Source organism: Jaculus jaculus, chromosome 1, assembly GCF_020740685.1.
Source record: "Jaculus jaculus isolate mJacJac1 chromosome 1, mJacJac1.mat.Y.cur, whole genome shotgun sequence".
Lineage (NCBI taxonomy): Eukaryota > Metazoa > Chordata > Mammalia > Rodentia > Dipodidae > Jaculus > Jaculus jaculus.
This window is the reverse complement of record NC_059102.1, coordinates 327,506,674-327,526,701: the sequence shown is the minus strand read 5'-3', so window position 1 is coordinate 327,526,701 and position 20,028 is coordinate 327,506,674. Positions and strand designations below refer to the sequence as shown.

Here is a 20,028-nt window from a genome sequence, read left to right as displayed (position 1 = left end):
AGTGGATGCTCAGCAAAGTTTGCAGTTTTGGGATGCATACCCAGAGGCCTCCTTGGGCTGTTATCCCTGTGAGCAGCCAGGCTGTTTGTCGTATTTATGAGCTCAGCAGGGCTAGAAGAGCTGAGCTGGAGTAGAAATACAGCTTATTTATTTGGATTTTTTTTTTTCTCCTGCCATCAAGTAGCAATTCTTTTCCAACTCCCGTTATTTCAATATAAAACACACACACACAAACAGGGAGAGAGAGAGAAAAAAAGCCCTCTACAAACTTACATTTGAGAATTCTATAAAGAGCAGGGGAGAGAGAGGGGAGTGGGCTTGACAAGTGACCTTTGGGGGGGGGGCGTATTTGTTGGTACCAGCAGTTAAACCTCAGACCTCACACAGGCCAGGCAAGTGCTTCACCACTGAGTTACATCTCCTGTTGCAATGCTTATTTTGTATGCGTTAAATTTATACTGACATGGTAGGCCTCCGGAAGCTCTTCTTCATTAGGGTTGTATTTTTTTTTTTTACCCAAGAAATTGATGTGTAAAAAAAAAAAAATCAAACAGGCAAACAAAAATCCCCCCAAGTCCTCACAAAATATGTTGTATGGAGTCTTTGCCTGTGTACAGAATTTGAGACCAGCTTGTGCCTGGCTAGGTTGTCAAGACCTGAGGAGCGGCTCTAACAAGTCCTAAGTCCACAGAGGGGTGGTTAACAGGAATACCTGGCATCCTGAACCAGGGACTGAAGCCTGACGCCAGACCAGTTATGTTCCCCAATCCAGAGACTCCAGAACCAAAAACCAGGACCAAAAATGGTTCCCTTGGCCGGGTGTGGTGGCGCACGCCTTTAATCCCAGCACTCGGTAGGCAGAGGTAGGAGGATCACCATGAGTTCGAGGCCACCCTGAGACTCCATAGTGAATTCCAGGTCAACCTGAGCTAGAGTGAGATCCTACCTCGAAAAACAAACAAACAAACAACAACAACAACAAAAAGATTCCCTCACCCCAGGCAGTGCCCTGTGTGTTTCAACTCCAGGTCGCTCATGGTGGAAGAAGGTGGCAGCTCGTGTTTGCCTCCCATATCCAGCCACCTCCTATCCCTCAAATGTCCTTTCTCTTCTCAGCTCCTGATGCACCTCTACTTGGAAAAGAAAAAGTCTAGCGTGTGCATTGCCACTCTTGGGCAGGCTGAGTAGAATGAATTGCACACCTCGGTGTTAACAGTGGAGACTTGAGCCATGGGAATGAATGTCTCATGGTGGAGTTCAAGGGCTCGGTAAGAGCAGTAGGAGAGGAGTTGGGGGGACGAGGGATAATGCCTGGCTGGGAATAGTCAATCCATATTCAGAGCAGAGGCGGGCACAGGAGGGAGGAGCCAAGCTCACGGTACCTGGTAGACAGCATAGCCGATGCTCAGCAGGCCCTGGCCGATCCTCCTCTGTCTTCTACGATTCTTCTGCATCAACCCCAGCACCACGGTGCAGCGGGGCTCGCCGCTGCCCTCCTCCTGGTCCTCATCCACCTCAGTCAAGTGGATTTTGAATTGGGGATTGGTCCAGTAAGTGGCTGAAAGTCACCCAGATGGTCCCATGTGGGGTGAGGCGAGGGAGGAGGTAAAATAAAAGGGAAGGGCCTTCATCATTCCAATAAAAGTGCAAACCCCAGCCGGTCTGTGCCTGGTGAGCAGAACTCAAGCTTTCCTCCCACCTCCCTGGCCCTCTTCCCCCACCGACAGACAACACCTGCCCCCATAGCATTCAGAAAGTCTGCCTGACCATTGGATCAACCAGAAACCCAGACCATTTGCATGGGAATTCAAGATCCCATCACCTCCAGTCTTCCTGGAGGCGTTCAGCTCTCTGCTCTTGCCTAGAGATCCTGCCTGGAGGGAGCTCTCTGGGAAGAAGCACATGTCTGAAATGAGGGAAGAGAGTCTCAGAAGAACCTAGCTACAGGGGCCTCCGCCTGAGAGGCAAGGAAGCCATCTGATGGCCGTGGGCTCTCCTCAGCCCCCAGGAGAGGCCACAGCTTCAGATGTCAGCTCTATAAAGCCCTGAGACCAATCTCCTGTCCCCCCAGGTCTCCCAAGATAGAGCCAGATGTTGCAGCCCACTGATGAGACACACACCCTTCAGGACAAGTCGTTTAATCATGCAGCAGTCACGAGAAACATTCCTGCCACAACCCTATGGATACCCAGAGACGCCCTCAGTCAAAGACAACTTTTGAAAAACATCCCTTAAGACAGCGGCTACACAACAGAAACACAGGGCACATGGCCATTCTGTGAGGCAGGTGAGCTAAAAGCATAACTGAAAATGGCAGCTTTTGCCATGCCAGGGTCTCAACAATTCCAATCTTCATGTGCTTGAGGGGAACAAAGTATTGGGAAGGCATGTTTGTCTGTTTAGGGGCTACTATGTCCTCTATGTGGGGGGTCCAACTCTGTGAAACACAGATGTTATTTTTTCCTAACTGTGAGATTATTTGCCTGACCTTCCCAGAAACTGCACATCTAGATTTCTTTCTTTTTTTTTTTTTAACTTAAGGCACAAGTATATGGATTTTAAAGCCAAGTATCTATAGATTTCAGGGGAATTCAGTAATCTTCTATACTTACATCATTACCAAAAGGCAAGCACAATCCATTTCTTCCTGACAGCTGGCGGGCAGTACAGGTGGGATTGTGATTTGGGGCCCGCTGAAACCCTGAGCACCCCGATAGTTCTGAGCTCCCAGGATGAGCCATGCAAATTTTCCTGCGCATTGTCTAAGAGCTTACTAATGGAAAGCATATTTTAATTTCTCCCAAATGCAACATTACTGCAATCCCTACGTTTTCTTTTGTTTGTTTACTCCCTAACAGCACTAGAGGAAGAGAATGGGCCATAAAAATCATAGGTCCCCTTTGTGTAACCCTGCGCAGTTTACAAAGCTCTTCCCTGCGCGTTTCTCGCTACAACACTCACTGGGACCCAGAGCGTTGCGCAGCAGGCGTTATAAGCCATTGTGAGGATGGGGAAGCTGAAGTTTGGGGAAGGGAGTGCATCCTCTCAGGTCTATCAGACGTTAAGCTAAGTGACAAGGGGCAGTCAGGAGCTTCCCTTTCTGGCTGGTCAACACCTGGTCTCTAGAGCCACCGGTAGGCGATTGGGCTGGATGAGGATGGGGAGAGATCTTGTGGAGCCCCCCCCCCCCCCCCACGGGCTGTGCCACCGTGCCATTTTATCACGGCAGTGAGCACAGCGATACCAAGCAGAGAGCACCCGCCCCGCCCCGCCCAGACAGTGGAGTCAATCGACACGAATCAACAGGGCTACAGCCATCCAGTGGGCAAGGGGGTGGGGAGCTGGACCCCGCGGAGAGAGCAGCTTTTGCTTTTCTTCAGTTGCTGAGAGACACGGGGTCCTTGCTCAGCCTTCCTGCTGCAGGTGCGGCCTCACTGGAGTCCACCTAGGGGCGAGCCTACACGTTAGTGATCCTCTGGGAGCTCGGGAGGCGGCTCACCTTTAACAAGACGGGGACCCACGGTTAGTGCGCCAGCTTGCACCGGGAACATCCCCACCGCGCACGGAGCCCTGGTGACTCCCGCGGGAGCCGGGGGTAGTGCCATGCCTGCCTCGTGTGTGGTCACCCCTGGCCCTCCAGCTCTGACTGGCACAGAAACAAAGCAGAGTAGCTGCCCTGCAGGGTGCAGTCCACCCCTGTCGCCCTCTGCGCCTGTCCCCAAGCTCAGCTGAGTTGGAGGAGACCCGAGAGAGAGAAAAACAAGAACGGAGTCAGAAGCCGGGAGGGCTGTGCGGTGGGAGGGAGACACCGAGCTGGAACAACTGCAGAGCCACTGTCACTGCCCCCCCCCAACCTTGCCACCACGGCCTCCAAGCTGGTAGAGAAGCAGAACCTCAAATCCCAAAGCATTCATTGTCCGTGGATTCGCCCGAGAAGCCATGCGCCTCAGCAAGGACCAGCCGCGCCAGGCAGCCCTTCGCCTCACCGGGGTAATTCTGGCAGCCCCCCGCGGTGGAGCCCCGGGTCCAGCGTCCGTTGAACAGCACCAGGTTCCACTTGTGCATCTCCTCACTGCTCAGAGAGTCTGGGGACAGGTTGCAGATCTCCAGTCGAGAGAACTGCTTCAAGAAGTCTGAGAAGGACATCCTGGGAGGGCAGAGGAACCAGAAGACTGTGGGTCACCGGGGCTTGATCAGAAAAGTGATTGAGGACATGCCCACTGAGCACAGCAAAGAGCCCCGTGAGCTTCCTCTTCTATAGCCAAGTGATGCCAATGGGCAGAGCCTTCGGTCCAAACTCCTCACGGTGCTTAGCACCTCGGTTCTTAGAGAACTCCTCTCATGGATCTGCCAACACCTCAGAGTTGGAGCTGTGGCTTGGAGGGACCCCCAGATGGAGATGTGATTGCAGCCCTTGCCTGTGAGCTAGATCAAGTCTAAACCCACCAGAGGCTCCTTCACATGGAGCGCTCAGTGGTGTCCACCATAGAGCTTCTTCTCAAGATGTATCATCTCCGGTAGCCCCCAGACAGGAAAGTGCCCTATTCTGGTGGTAAGCTAAGTCTGAAGACTGTTTAAAAATTGTTTGTGCCAGGCGCAGTGGCGCACGCTTTTAATCCCAGCACTCGGGAGGCAGAGGTAGGAGGATCACCATGAGTTCGAGGCCACCCTGAGACTCCATAGTGAATTCCAGGTCAGTCTGGACTAGAGTGAAGCCCTACCTCAAAAAAATAATAATAATAATCAAAAATAATTTAAAAATAAAAATAAATTGTGTGGGGCTGAAGAGATGACTTAGTGGTTAAGGCGTTTGCCTGAAAAGCCAAAGGATCCCGGTTCAACTCTCCAGGACCCACATAAGCCAGATGCACAAGGGGGCGTATGCATCTGGAGTTTGTTTGCAGTGGCTGGAGGCCCTGGTGTTTTTTCTCTCTCTCTCGCCTTCTTTCTTTCCCTCAAATAAATGAACATTTAAAAATAAATAAATAAATTGTGTGTGCGTGTGTGTGTGTGTGTGTGTGTGTGCGTGTGTGTGTGTCCGGGGGCACATGTAGAAGTCAGAGGGCATCTTCAGGGTCTGTCTTCGGCTGGCCACCTCACTTGAGGCAGGCTTTCTTGATCTGTCTCTAGCTCTGCTATTCTGTGCTGCAGCACTTGCCATAACTCTGGAGAACTCCCCTTGCCTCCGCCTCCTGCCTTCAGCCCACCTCAGCTTCAGCAGCAAGCACTTTCTCCAGCGAGCCATCTCCCCAACCCCCAAAAAAATCTTTAGATTAAAAAAAAAAAAGTTTTGCTTTAGCCTCATGAAAGGCAGACAGGCTACTGGCCAAGCCATAGCAAGGCCCAGAAGAGCTTGATTGCAACGCTTAAAGATGTATGAGTATAGATGCACACTCAATTCTACTAGGCCAAAAGAGGAGAGAAGAATGAAAGGAACCACGGCACTTTCCTCGGAGTCCCAGAGGCCAGCCCGACCCAGGTCACTTGGAACAGGCCAAGGACTTGCTCTATAGCTGCTCCTCACCAGAATTCACCATCCTCGGCTTTCCTGTCCAGCGCGGCCTTCTGTCTGGGATCGATGAAATTCCACTCGGGTGCGCTGGGGGAAGGTGATGCAGAGCCGTTCATTCCCGAGGGACAATCTGTTGACTGTAGCCACATGCGCCCCCCCCCCACGCCCACGGAGCCACACGTGAGGTACAAATCCAGGTATAGGGACACACAGCCAGCACCCGGAGAGGCTGGAGCCGGTGTGGGGTTACTGTCATGCAGGGAGGGGACGAGGACAAGGCAGGGCGTCGGCAGGCTAGCCTCAGACACGTACACATGCTCTAATTTTCACTCTCTGGTTGAGTTTTATATTCTAATTAAGAAGCGCAGGGCCCTGCTTAGTGGAGTGAGGGGGTCCTGTCACCAGAAAGGCTAGCACTCCAGGACCCATTAGCAGCCTGTCCTCCATATGCTTAGGTAGGTCTTGGGTGAATTCCTGCACAGGCCTGACGTGCTCTGAGTGCGTGTACAATCTACTTCCTAAACCTGTGACGGTGCCCACCGGACCCGAGGTCCTGGCAATTTCCCTGCAGTAATTCTGCACTGTGAGACATCCTGCTGGTGGCCTTTCTGTGGCAATATTCATGTGGTTTGTTCAAATGCCGTCTCCAGCTGCCTGACCTTTTCAAAGGCAGGGGTCCCTGAAATACATGTGCAATGTCTAGATAACTGGGCAATAATAATAGCAATCCGAAAAACAGACAAAAACCCTTCCCTGAACACTTTGAGCAGGAAAGTTATGCAGTTCCAGGCAACAACAGCCACAATGATGTTCTAATTAAATGTGATAAAAATTCTCTTCTTAGGCCCGGTGACATCACAGAATATAGTGGACAGAACGTGGAGATGAACTCCAGGTTTAAGGATGACTGGGGGCGGGGTGGCATGATGATCAAATGCATTTCGGGTGGCTCTGTCTACAAGACATTATAATTCCTTCCCCATACCAGCCTGCCTTCCCCGGATGGGCTGTGCGAAGCAGATGTGACCACTCCAGGTTTTCCTGTCCTTCAGTACCATAGGGACTGGATTCCAAAGCACTTCTGCCCCAGACCTCGCCTCCTCTAACAGACTTCCCTTCACCAGCTGCCTAAGAATCATGCCTCTTGCAAGTGATCCACAAACATGCACCCCCGCATGAGCTCATGGGGTGAGCGGCATTCCCCCCCCCCATCTCGACTGGGACTGTGGCTCCAGGATCAAGTTTTATGTTCCCAGTACTGTCGTTCCCTCTTGGTACTAAGGGGAGCAGTGTTTGTGGAATGAAAACTTGAAACTGCGACATCAATTTGGCCTTGGTGTGACGGGTAGGGAATGAGTAATCCTTCAGGGGTAAGCACGATTCCACCAGAGCTCTCAAACTTTGAGGTGACAGAGCAGGAACTCAAAGGCTACACATGAGTGGTTTTCATTTTGCTTTTCCCATCCGTGGCCATGAAATCGTCTTTCCGGGACAGGCTGTGTGATCTATGGACAGGAAGGGCTGCAGATCGTGGGGCTCATTGCCACCTCCCTGCGGAGGGAGCTGAGAGTGGGGGATGGGAAGAGGGACCTACTTGTCGCTCCAGGCTCCTGACCACTCCACTTCACCCCATGGGTTCCTGAGTCTGATCAGCTTCTCTGGGCGGCCGTGGAAAGTCACCTGCAAGATCCACACACGGAAGGAAACTGAATCACCATGTTCCTGCTGCCCCCGGGGCACTTGCCTCAAATGGTCCAGTTTTCCCTAAAGGACCCACTTGTATCTTCTCACGCGGTTTCGGAGTTTTTGCTCTGCTTCTCACAATTCACTTGAAAAATAGAGAGTGAGTTTTACTGCACACACAGAGTCCTGTCGGCTTTAACTTGGATTTGGATTTATAGTTGACTAAGTCGGGCTCTGTTCTTAATATTTGAGATTTCACAATCATACAAACCTTCAAACAAATGCCAATAGCATGGAAGCTGTTGCATGTTGAGTATTTAACTATTGGGCAAAGCACTGGGCTTATGCATTATTGCCTTATTTAAACCTCACTACAATCCTCTGAGCTGGGTATTGTTATTATCTTTATTTTATAGCTCAAAAAATATGAGATTCGGGGAAACTCAGCTATCCAAGATTACCAAGTTTATTGTGTAATATGCCTGTATTGTTATATTGCTATTTCCTCTGAATTTCATCATTCCTACTAGGACAGAAGCTCATAAGACTTGGGAAGGAAACTCACAAGGCTCTGGTAGCTCCTGAGATATTCAGAAGGCCCTTCTCAGAGGCTACAAAAGCAGTAGATAATTTGAAGGGGAAAGGAGGCTCTTCAGTGGAACCATGTGCAAGTCGGGCCGTAGGGGCAGGGGGGGACACAGAGGGATGCAACTTCCATGGGTCGTTACCCACAGTGCAGCAGGGGGAGGCTTTTCAGTGGTGCATCTGCCTTTGAGTCAGCCATGCTCCTGAAAGTAACCTCTGCCCAAACTCCCAGCAAACTCACTGGATCACTGAGCTAGACGTGGGTGGAACTGTTTCTTTGGTTTGTTACTGGTGGCTTATCTGGAGTGAATAGATGCTTGTTCACATCTCCCCAAGAAAACTCACACATCACAGTAGCAGGTGGCAGGTACAGGTGGGAACCCAGGCAGAGTGGCTCCGAAGCCTGAACCTGCACACCCACGCTTCCTGCCCACCAGGATTTCAACACGATTTGTCCTTTCCAAAACTCACGGCAATTTCTGATCATCACTGTGATGGGCTGGGGAGGAGGAGCCTGCTAGACATGATGAGAAGAGATGAATGCCTGAGACTGGATGTGAGCTCTCATTCTCGCAGGACTAAATCGGTTGCCAAGAATGTGAACAATTAAGCAAATCCAGTCCCTCTTGCTTCTTCCCTCATGATGTGCTCACATATCCTTCAGATGTCTGCCACATTACCAAGCAGCATGAAACCCTTAGAGCTACTCAACCTTAAAGTTCTCCATCCTCTTTATTCCATGAGCTAAATACTTCCTTTTCTTTGTGAACCATCCAATGGCAGGTATTCTCTTGTAGTCACAGAAAATGGACTAAGATATCACCTCACCCTACTGAAGCAGCCTATTCTTTCCAGGTCATTGTCTATCCACCTGAAGCATGGGATAGATGGGCCATGGAGGCTGAACAGAGGAGGGTTTATTTACATGAGAATCTAACAGCTACTTGAACAGAAGGTTCTGAATGCAGCGATTGATGGTAGCGAGTTTGCCTATCTAGAGGGTGCAAAGGTGTTACAGCTACAATTCTCAGGGGCAGGAGGTTGCCAACCAAGAGTTACAGTTCTGACTCCTGGATAGGCTCCAAGACAGATTGAAGCAGGACCTGGGACTTGCAGAGCAAAACCAGGTCCCATGGGAGCAGGAGCCAGGAGCTGCTGGTCTTGAAGGCAGGAGGAAGTCCAAGCACTGATAGCCAGTACCCCAAAAGCTTCTGGGAACAGGAACCCCATGTCTGACTCTCCGCCCGGGCAATAGTGGTTCTGGGATCTCTTGGAGGCAGAAGCAGGTGGCATGATTCTGAGGGTCTTTGAAGGCAGGAGTAGATGCAGGATGCCCAGCACAAAAGCCCAAGCTGCTGGAGGGGTTGCCGGGGGCACGGAGGGGGCTCGGGTCAGCAGTCCCCACCCAAGCAGCCCAGGGCAGGGCTTTGTTCTTCAAGGGATTCTTCTCTCTTCTGAGTGGCTCTGCAGGCACTTACACAGACACAGACATGCTCCAGAGTCCTGCTGCTGCTGCAACCATCACCAGGGAAGGGTCCTTTGCTCCCACGTCACAGCAGCCGGCAATCAGGAAGCAGCACTCGGGGCACACACAGACGACAAGGCAGTTTCGATTTGCACGGGAGGGTGGGTCTTCCCTAGAGATGGCTGCTTAGGTCATAGTCTGCCCCTTCCCTGGCTCACTTCTATTCATTGCACACTCAAATACAAGCACCCACCATCGTTCAGTGAGGTGTGCTCAGTGGACACACATAAACACAGCCATCACAGAGGTCTGCATTGTCTTTCTTCTCATCCTTCCTCATGGGTTCACCCAAACTTTAATAAGCAAGAGCCGGAACACACACTGTCCCTTCTTGCTTTGACCACTGGTAAACCCAAATCAAAATTACTCTCAGTCGGAGCACTGTCTTCAGCCTACGTGTGCGTGTGTGTGTGTGTGTTATCTGTGTGTGTTGGTGTGTGTGCATGTATGCTGTGTATGGGTATGTGGGGTGCATGTGGGGTGTATGCTCATGTATATGCCATGAGGTCTCCCCATGAGCTTGTCTGTAGTGGGGTGCACTGTCCTGCAGAGGCTGGAGTAGAACATCTGATATCCAGCTCTATTTTTCTTCCACCAATTCTACTTTGAGCCAGAGTTTTTTACTGGTCCTGGAGTTGGCTGGGTTTTTTGTTTGTGTGTGTGTTTGTTTTGAGGTAGGGTTTCACTCTAGTCCAGGCTGACCTGGAATTCACTATATAATCTCAGGTGGCCTCGAACTCACCATGATCCTCCTGCCTCTGCCTCCGCAGTGCTGAGATTAAAGACATGCACCATAATGTCCGGCTTTGGAGTTAGCTGTTTTTGGTGAGCTCCAGAGACTTTTGTGCCTCTGCTCCCCCTTGGGACTTGGTGTTATGGCCGGGCATGGCCACGCCAGGCTGATTCTGTCGTCCTGGGAATTAAGCTGCAGTGGCGTCTCAGGCCTCCTCGGGCCCTCATGCTTGCACAGGAAATGCTCCTAACTGCTGAGCCATCGCTCCAGCCCTAGATGGTTGTATTTTAGTTGTGTCTATACTTTGAACTGTAAACCAAATCCGTTCTGGAAGTAGGTAGAAGATAGAAAATAAAAAAAGATGAAAATCATAGGCCGTGCTATTCACTGGGGGCTGAGAATAGAGAATGCCTGTATGTCTTCTCATTATTATGTCTCATCCTGAATGTTCAAGTAAGGAATTATCTTTTTGTCTTTTATGGAATCCTATGGGTTTCTACTGTTTTACATGCAAACATGTTTTCCTTGGAATGTTTGTAGAATCTAATTGACAGTCCCTGCAACTTCTTTGATCACATCATAGAAAAGAGCTGAAATTTAATTAGAACCTAGAGAGATAGGGCACCGAGGGGCTGAGTCAGCAGAGCTCTGTAGTGAGCAGGGACTGACTATACACCTGGGGTGGCCAGGGCCCTATGCATCCAGAGACAGGCCCACCTTCAGCAGGCCAGGAAGCTGGAAAGCCAACTCAGAACCACGCCATGGCCATCTCCTATTGTCCTTCTCAGGATGCCCTGAATTTGTGGTAATAGCAGTTTCATATACCTTCCCCCTCCTGGCCCCCACCGTACCTCCTCAACTCCAGTGACAGAGTACGCGTGACTCTTAACCAACCTCTGGCTGGTGATGGCTTCCACTTCGGCTGCACTGGAGACCTGGGTCAGGAAGAAAGTCCACTCAGGATGTCTGACCCTGACATACCACCCAGCCCGGGGGCCCCGGTGGGACAAGTGTAGGTGAACTACAGACAAAGAGAACCATTTCCATTCAACCCTCGTTAACAGGCCAGGCAGGTGCCAAGTCGACCTCTGAGTGACATGGCACCATGTTGTCTCAAGACTGCCCATTGACAGTAGGAGAGAAAAAGAGAACAGCCCAGGGGTCAGGGGACAATGGACCTTCAAAGAAGGTGGCCTAGAGATTCTGGTCTCTAAGGCCATATTGAAATTCCATGTAGCCAAACCCTCTGGCCATGCCTGGACCCCTGCCCAATTGTATGACCTCTTTTCTTTCCTGCAGGGATCTCCAAGTTCATCAAGTAACTCAAGGTTATTGAGCAAAAAGCAGTCAGCAATGTTTATTGCTGATCTATTCAGAATAGGTAGAAAATGGAACCAGCCTAGATGTCCCTCAACTAATGAGTGGATGATGAAGATGTGCTACATTTATACAATGGTGTTCTACTCAGTGGTAAAGAAAAATAAAATTATGAAATTTGCAGGGAAATGGATGGATCTGGAAAGGTGTAAGTCAGTGAGGTAACCCAGGCCCGGAAAGCCAAATGTCACATATTCTCTCTCATATGTGGATCCTAGCTACATATTATTGGACTTCTGCGTGAGCTAGAATAAAACTCAATAGCAGAGGCCAGTAAGCTAGCAAAAGGGATATAAAGGGAATAGAAAGGGAGGGGGACTTAAGAGGATAATATTGTATATATGTAAGTAGAACAGATTACTGGGGATGGAAAGACCTAAGTGAGGTCAGGGAAAGAGATTGAGTAATTGAGTAAAGGAAAGGGGAGGGGAGGGCTAGTCAAAATCTAAGAGGGGGGCTGGAGAGATGGTTTAGTGGTTAAGGCATTTGCCTGCAAAGCTAAAGGACCCAGGTTTGATTCCCAAGACGCATGTTAGCCATATGCACAAGGGGGCGCACGTATCTGGAGTTCATCTGCAGTGGCTAGAGGCCCTGGCACACCCACACCCATTCTCTCTCTCTCTCTTTCTCCCCTTCTTTCTCTTTCAAATAAACAAATAACTATAAATAAAATATAAAATCTAAGAGGGTATGAATCAGTCATATGGAAACCTACTTTCGTGGACAATGGCACACCCAAGAAGCTGTAGATTGTTACTAGAAAATTTTCAGTGCCAGGGATGGGATACTTTACAGTGAGTTGCTAGCCAGGGAGGTCCCTGATACCCCTGAAACATTACAGGCCACTGTAGAAGCTCTTGGTTTCCCACCAGGAATACATGGTAAGATCCTATTGTTAAAGACTCCACATAATTGGGCTGCAAGGTTCCTGAGAAATCATGTTGGAGCAGAGCTGAAAACCTCCTCCATGTAGACCAGCTGACAGAAAGCTGGAAGAAGCCATTCTGCATGCAATTCCATGGGAGAGAGAGAGAAATCACCAGTGGAAATAAACACCAGTGGACACTACAGGCCTTAAATTTGGCCAGCCAGGCCAAATGAGACAACAGGTGCAATAGTGGCATGTCTGTTATGGGAAAACCAACTGCTCTCTAATTGGACTAGAGACCCACTCCACAGGAGAGAAAGCATGCCAGATACTGAAAACTTATGACAGGGAAAGTCATGAACCCTAGGGGTGTAATTACTCTCACTGTTGGCTAGAGAACATTCTTTTTTCCAGATGACAGTGACCACTGGGATGACTCAGAAGGCATCATGGTGCTGAAAAGAAGTGACAGAGGAGTGCTCAGCACTGAGACATCTCTATCACACCTTCCAAGGCTCAGGGTCCATTGTGGAAGAGGCAGCAGAAAGAATGTAAGAGCCAAAGGAAGGGTACCACTCCTTACAACGTGCTCCTCCAGACACAAAATGGCCTGAATATCCATAACCTCACAGTGCCTGACACTATCTACACAAAACCATCATAATAGGAGGAAATGATCATGACATCAAAATAAAAGGGAGACCAATTGAGAGGAGGAAGGGTCATGATGGAAAGTGGAGTTGCAAAGGTGAAAGGGGGGTAGGGAATTGCCATGATTTATTATCTATAATTATGGAAGTTGTCAATAAAAATATATAAATATTTTTAAGTAGTAGCAAAGATGGGGCTTAGGCTTCAGACAGTAAAGTTATGTTCTCAGGACAATATTAGCAAAACTAAAGAGGTTCTAGCAGCTAGGGACACAACAGAAATTGTTCATGTGACAAGCCCCAGTTCCGACCCATTCACTAGGTCCTAGCCAGCTCCCAGTTGCTGTGGACCAATATGCCACTGGACTTGCCCATTAGGTCTCAGTGTGTAGTGTCCCAAAACCTTCAAAAGTCTCTCTCCCAGCCCCTCCTCTCCTCTACCACACCTGGGGAGAGGAAACAAAGAGAAGATGTCCTAGCTCACATCAATGGAGCAGCCCAGCAGAGACCCTGTGCGGAGGGCCTTCTGGATAATATGGTACAGACTGGCCGGGGGTTTCTTCAGGTCATAAAACTCAGAGATGCCACCAGTGAAGTCCTCAAATCCCTCTATTGTAGAGCCACCAGCAAGAGCCTCATAGGAGCCATTGAGCCTGTTGGCAAAGAGAGAAGATGGGCAGCATTCACAGCTATTAGCAACCTCAGTGAGGCAATGGGCAGGGGACAGCTGGGGGTAGGGACCAGGTCTAGACTGTCTAAAAGGTCAAGGAGGCCCTTGGCTAATTTTGACTAGGAACCTAGAATATGCTTAGGTCATAATTTCACAGAGCCAGCTCAGCATTTTCCTAGAAACAGATCCCAGACAACCTCTCTCCAGGTCTCCCACTTCCTTTGAAAGCCAAGGGCAAGCCTTCCAGAGCGGGACCTGGCCACTTGGGTTCTTGCACATGGGGTCCAGATAAGGACCTGGAGTAGCAGGCAAATTAATTCCAAGCACCCCAAAGAAGTCTTTGAATTGTGAACGCAAGTTAACAGGAGAATGGCACTCGGGGAAGGTATAGAAATGGCTGTTTGCTACCTAAGAACACTTGGCTTATTTTGTTAAAATATTGTATTTATTTATTTGCAAGCAGAGAGAGAGAGAGAGAGAGAGAGAGAATGGGCACATCAGGGCCTCCAGCTGCTGCAAATGATCTCCAGATGCATGTGCCACTTTGTGCATCTGGCTTTAAGTGGGTTCTCGGGAATTCACTAGGCTTTGCAAGCAAGCACCTTAACTGCTGAGCCATCTCTCCAGGCCCTAATTTTTTTATTCTTTATTAACTTCTTTGTGTGTGCATGATGGGTGTGCTTGTATAGGTGCATACATGCCACAGCACACATGTGGCCGTCAGAGGACAACATTCCACTTTGTGGTGGCCTGCCAGCTTCGCTTCTGAAACCTGAGGAGTGTTGGGGTTGCAGACAGGTTACACTGTGTGCACTGGGCTTTGCGTGAGTTCCGGGGACACAAAGTCTGCTTGTTGGGCTTCACTGCAAGTCCTTTTAACCATGGAGCCACGCCCCCAGCCCTTCAGCGTCATTCCTTTAAAAATTCATACTTCCAGGCCGGGCGTAGTGATGCACGCCTTTAGTACCAGCACTCGGGAGGCAGAGGTAGGAGGATCGCCGTGAGTTCGAGGCCACCCTGACACTACCAAGTGAATTCCAGGTCAGCCTAGGCTCATGTGAGACCCTACCTCGAAAAACCAAAATAAATAAATAACTCATACTTCCTAAGATCTTATCCCAGGATTTAAAAGAGATTAAAAAATTAAGCCCAGAAAGACTTGCTTGCCATCACACATTCATGAGGGACAGAGTTGAGACCGTTTTTATTCAAGAACTGTATGTATATATGCATGCAGGAATGTATGCATGTACTTATGCATGTGTGTATGAATGCATGTACGTATGTCTTTAGGCATGCACGCTTGCTTGTAGTACAAGAGTTTTGAACCCCGGGCTTTATGCAGGCTACACAGGTGGTCTTCCTCTGAGACGCATCCCTAACCCCAAACCTGAGAACTGAAGTCCTCAGCACAAGTTCCCATTTTTCTACATCCAGAAAGATACTGTGGTGTCCCCCATAATTTTATGTGTTCTGAATGCTAGGTCCCCAGCTGGTGGCAATTTGAGAACAGCAGCCTCCTGGAGGTGGTGTATTATTGGGGGCGGGCTTATGGGGGCTACAGCCAGCTTTCCCTTGCCAGTGTTTGGCACACTCTTCTATTGTTATTGTCCACCTGACGTGGGCCAAGAGGTGATGTTCTCCCTCGGCTCATGCCATCACTTTCCCTGCCATCATGGAGCTTCCCGTCGAGTCTTTTGCAACAGAAGCTAAATGCTCCAGACACATTCTCCCCAGGCTGTGGAGGTCTGAGTTCTGAGGCAAGCTTAGCCTCAGCACTCTGGGCCAAGGCAGAGGCGTGCCTCCATGGAGGCTCGGGGTCCGCTGGCTCCTTGCTCCGCTTACTTGGCATAGGCTTTCTCCAGAAGAGCACTCCAGAATTCACTGCCTTCTTCCGAGTGCAGGAAGAGCAGCTTCCCGTTCTTGGTGGGCAGCCTGTCATCGATGACCACCTCCACCCACTCTCCATACTGCCAGAACTGGGGAGAGGAAAGCAACATTGGTCACACGCAGCAGAGGGAGGCCCTTGCTGGGGTCTGTGTTCTACCTGAGATCATGTCTTGGGTCTCTCATGAACTTCAAGCAGGTTTGCTATCTCACATGGCCACATGCAGAAGATACAACAAGGACCAAGAAGCACATAGTCAGTCTCTGAGTCTGTGCCTGAGGGAACTGGCCTAGCATCACCTAGGAGTCAGAGGGGGTGGCTCAGATGCCCACCATCTGTCCCTCTGTCCAGGATGCTTTCCTCATGGTCACGTGGCTTGGAGAATAAGACAACAGGGTGGAATCAAGGACAATCAAATAGATGAATTAAAGAAATGGTTCTCGGGTGTAACATCTGCCGATGTCTGGAAAAATGTATATACTATGCTTATCAAACTGTCCAGTAAGCACTTCTCTTAATATTCATACCCTTATATTAATGCTACTCTCACTTTGGGTAGAGAATCTTCTCTTTTCAGATGGCAGTGACCTTGGGATGTCTCAGAAGGTATCATAGTGCTGGAAAGAAGTGACTGGAGTACTGAGTAACATCTCAATCACACCTTCCAAGGCTCAGGGTCTAATGTGGAAGAGGTGGCAGAAAGAACGTAAGAGCCAAAGGAAGGGTAGGACTCCTTACAATGTGCTCCCTCCAGACATAAAATGGCCTGCATATCCATGAGCCCACAGTGCCTGATACTACCTACACAAGACCATCATAAGAGGAGGAAAAGATCATGACATCAAAATAAAAGAGAGACTGATAGAGATGGGGAGGGGATATGATGGAGAATGGAATTTCAAAGGAGAAAGTAGGGGGGAGGGTATTACCATAGGATATTTTTTATAATCATGGAAAATGTTAATAAAAATTGAGAAAAAAAAAAAAGAAATGGTTCTCAAACCTGAAGGGATTGTTAAACATGAACACCGGGGTCCTAACCCCAGAGTCTCTGATTCAGTAGATCTGGGTGGGAACGAAGATATGGAAAGTTAGTGACGAAGGCTACCAGCAAAACCTACCTGGAAATGGAAGATGCCTGCATAGTTCTTCTGGAAGCTCTGGTCCCTGGGAACCACTCGGTAAAGCAGCTTTTCATTCAGGGTGAGGGAGGCGATGGCTGCCAGAAGCCAGCAGTCACCTGCAAGGCAGCAGCGGGGACACGCACTGGTCAGGTGAGGCCCTCGCGATCACAGGCACTCCAGAGGCCAAGTCTGTTCAACTGTTTTTGCTGCTGTAGGAAAATTCCCCAGGCTGGGTTATGCATGAAGAACAGAATTTCTTTCTCACATTCTGGAAGCCAGGAAGTGCAAGTTCAAAGACTAAACAGATCCATTGTCTGCAGAGGGTCACTCTCTGCCTCTGAGATAACGCTTTTTTTTTTTTTAAATTTTTATTTATTTATTTTTTATTTGAGAGCGACAGACACAGAGAGAAAGACAGATAGAGGGAGAGAGAGAGAATGGGCGCGCCAGGGCTTCCAGCCTCTGCAAACGAACTCCAGACGCGTGCGGTCCCTTGTGCATCTGGCTAACGTGGGACCTGGGGAACCGAGCCTCGAACCGGGGTCCTTAGGCTTCACAGGCAAGCGCTTAACCGCTAAGCCATCTCTCCAGCCCGAGATAACGCTTTTTGCAGAAGAGCAAAAGGGCTCAGGGGTCGCCGGTTCCCTCACTTCGCACGTGAGCACCAACGCAGAGCCTCGTGCAGCTTCCGCCCACTTCTCAATGCTACCACGCTTGGACTCATATGTGAACTTTTCATTTTCGTTTTAGTTTCGGAGGCAGGGTTTTGCAAAGGCTGACCTGGAATTCACTCTGTAGTCTCAGGCTGCCTTGAACTCACAGTGATCCTCTAACCTCTGCCTCCTGAGTGCTGGGATTAAAGGAGTGCCCCACCACGCCCAGACAATTATTTTGGGGGGAGGGGTTATATGAGAGGTTTTTAAAAAATATTTTCATGTGTTTATTTGCAAGCAGTGAGAGATGGGGGAAATGACTGCCCCAGGGCCTCTTGCCACTGCAAAGAAACTCCAGATGCATACACGGCGTTGTGTATCTGGATTTATTTGAGTATTGGAGAATTGAACCCACAGGGGCACATGTGAGTTTTGGGGACAGGACAACACACAGAGTCAATCACAGTATTGCCACTCCACTATTTCCTAAGTCAGAATGTCAGAGTCCCTGCGCCTGTGTCTGAAATGCACAGAGCAGTCAGATCCTGGGGCCCCCAGAGAGGGCTTTACTAAAAAGTAGAAATGCTCTACTCTGCACCCCCTTGCCCACCAACCATGCCACGCAGTTCCTCACATCCAACCCGTGGAGTGGGAAAGAGGGAGAAAGAGAAAAAGAAATAAAAATGAGCCCTGTTTTCCTTTGTTGGCAACTCTGGTAAGTTTGGTTGGGAGAAACTCTGAAGCTCTAGAGGCTTCCCATACTGTATGCATGTGAGTGAGGAGAGAGCATGTGTGCATGTGTGTGCATGTTCCTTACCCCTGTGGCCTTGGATAACGGACATTTGACTGTGTGTGACCTGTGTAGAATGAGGCCCCTGTATGCGTCAGAATTCACCATGAGAGCCTTGAAGCTTCATTGCTTTGAATAAATATCCTTGAAGTACTGATTAGCAATAAAGCATTGTAATTTGAAACAGAAGAGATAAAAGTCAGGCGAGGTTAAAAATCCTGAGGCTTGGGACCTGGTCTGTGTTCACTTTGAATATTCAAGTCAATTGAGAAGCAAACAGAAAACGCTCTTCTCCTGTGAGTCAGACGTCCCAGACCAATGTCGCCAAGTGCCACTTCCTAGGATGGCATCGGTGTCCCTTAATGACAACTTCAAACAATGAGACATGGGTACCAGACATTACTTGCTTACTTTAACCTCCTGCGGGTGAGGGCCACCATTCTGGAAGTGATGCCACTTTGCTCATACCCGTGGATATGCTCAGAGCACTCCAGCCTCAGAGGTCCCTGTGTCCTTAAGTGTGCCCCACGTCACGTGCAAGAATGGTTCACAATCAATCCTACCTCTTCCCATCATCACTCAGATACTAGGAGTCCAGGGTTCAGTAACGAAGTCCTTATCTCTATCATGATTTGGTTCATTGCCCCCAAGCCCCCCAGGGCACCCCAGTCTTCATTGTTCCATGTATAAAGTACCTTTCCAATGTGCCTTCAGATAGACACCTTCAGCATTTCAGAGGCCCTCTGAGTTCCTTATCTGTGTTTAGTCTTAACCTTAGGACCAAAGTTGCTTCCATATTCCAGGTATGAACACACCGTGATAGTCACAGACTCAGGTTGCTTGGGCAAAAAGTTAGTGAACTGTGACGCAAGACCACCTCTGCAGATCTGCCAGGACCCTCCACACCTCCACCACAAAGTCGTCCTTATCTTGAAGACCAAGGCTTCATCCCAACGCACTAATTCCTTCCTCCATCACTCTCTCTCCCCCTCTCTCTTGCCCTCCCTCTCTCTCATTTACTTTCCAAAGAATATTTTTTCTTTGTTTTATTTTAGAGAGAGATGGAGAGAGAGAAGGAATTGGCACACAAGGGCCTCAGCCACTGAAATCAAACTCCAGATGCTTGCGCCCCCTAGTGAGCACGTGTGACCTTGCGCTTGCCTCACCTTTGTGCATCTGGCTTACATAGGATCTGGAGAGTTGAATATGGGTCCTTAGGCTTCGCGGGCAAGTGCCTTAACCACTAAGCCATCTCTCCAGCCCTCAAATATTTTTTTCTGATCCTAAAGCAATCTACTCTCCACCTTCCTCTTTTCCAGCCTTTACCTCATCAACAAACACAAACCTTCAGGTGACATCAGGGTTTCAAGGTGGGTTAAAGGTGAGGCTAGAGATGGAGTTGGTATTACTGGCAAGCATGGGTGACATTGCTTCTTAGCACAGAAGGCTGGTCTCATTTAAAAATCTCATTTACGGCTGGAGAGATGGCTTAGCAGTTAAACACTTGCCTGTGAAGCCTAAGGGCCCCGGTTCAAGGCTTGATTCTCCAGGACCCACGTTAGCCAAATGCACAAGGGGCCCACACGTCTGGAGTTTGTTTGAAATGGCTGGAAGCCCTGGCACCCCATTCTCTCTCTCTCTCTCTCTCTCTCTCTCTCTCCCTCTCTCTCTCTCTCTCTATCTGCCTCTTTCTGTCTCTGTCACTCTCTAATAAATAAATAAAAATGAACAAAAAAATTAATCATATATACATATATATATATACATATATATATATGTATATATATATATACATATATATATATATATACATATAATTTAAAAAGCAACTTCCCAATTCAGCCAAGTTGCAGAGGGTAATGGGGGACTATTTCACATATATAGTATTTTGAAATACTACAAATTTTATATATGCATATATTTATGAAATTTCCTAAGAAAAAAATTTGTTTTAAAATTTCCCAAGAGCA

At 48.9% G+C, this 20,028-nt stretch overlaps 1 protein-coding gene across 4 annotated transcripts in view; it reads right to left on the bottom strand.

Annotated features, from left to right (window-relative positions):
- Positions 1–20,028, bottom strand: part of Capn8 (calpain 8) — an 87,224-nt gene that overhangs the window by 26,192 nt on the left and 41,004 nt on the right. For 2 of the 4 annotated variants that reach the window (XM_004653240.2, XR_006638562.1), the window contains exons 4-11: positions 16,613–16,731; positions 15,449–15,582; positions 13,418–13,586; positions 10,890–10,973; positions 7,107–7,192; positions 5,525–5,599; positions 3,987–4,147; positions 1,383–1,558 (exon numbers count right to left, since the gene is read on the bottom strand). In XM_004653240.2, coding sequence (XP_004653297.2) covers positions 1,383–1,558; positions 3,987–4,147; positions 5,525–5,599; positions 7,107–7,192; positions 10,890–10,973; positions 13,418–13,586; positions 15,449–15,582; positions 16,613–16,731 — 1,004 coding nt within the window. Of the gene's footprint in view, positions 1–1,382; positions 1,559–3,233; positions 3,500–3,986; positions 4,148–5,524; positions 5,600–7,106; positions 7,193–10,889; positions 10,974–13,417; positions 13,587–15,448; positions 15,583–16,612; positions 16,732–20,028 lie in introns of those variants that run through there. The other 2 variants (XM_045157257.1, XM_045157261.1) reach the window with 2 other exon arrangements.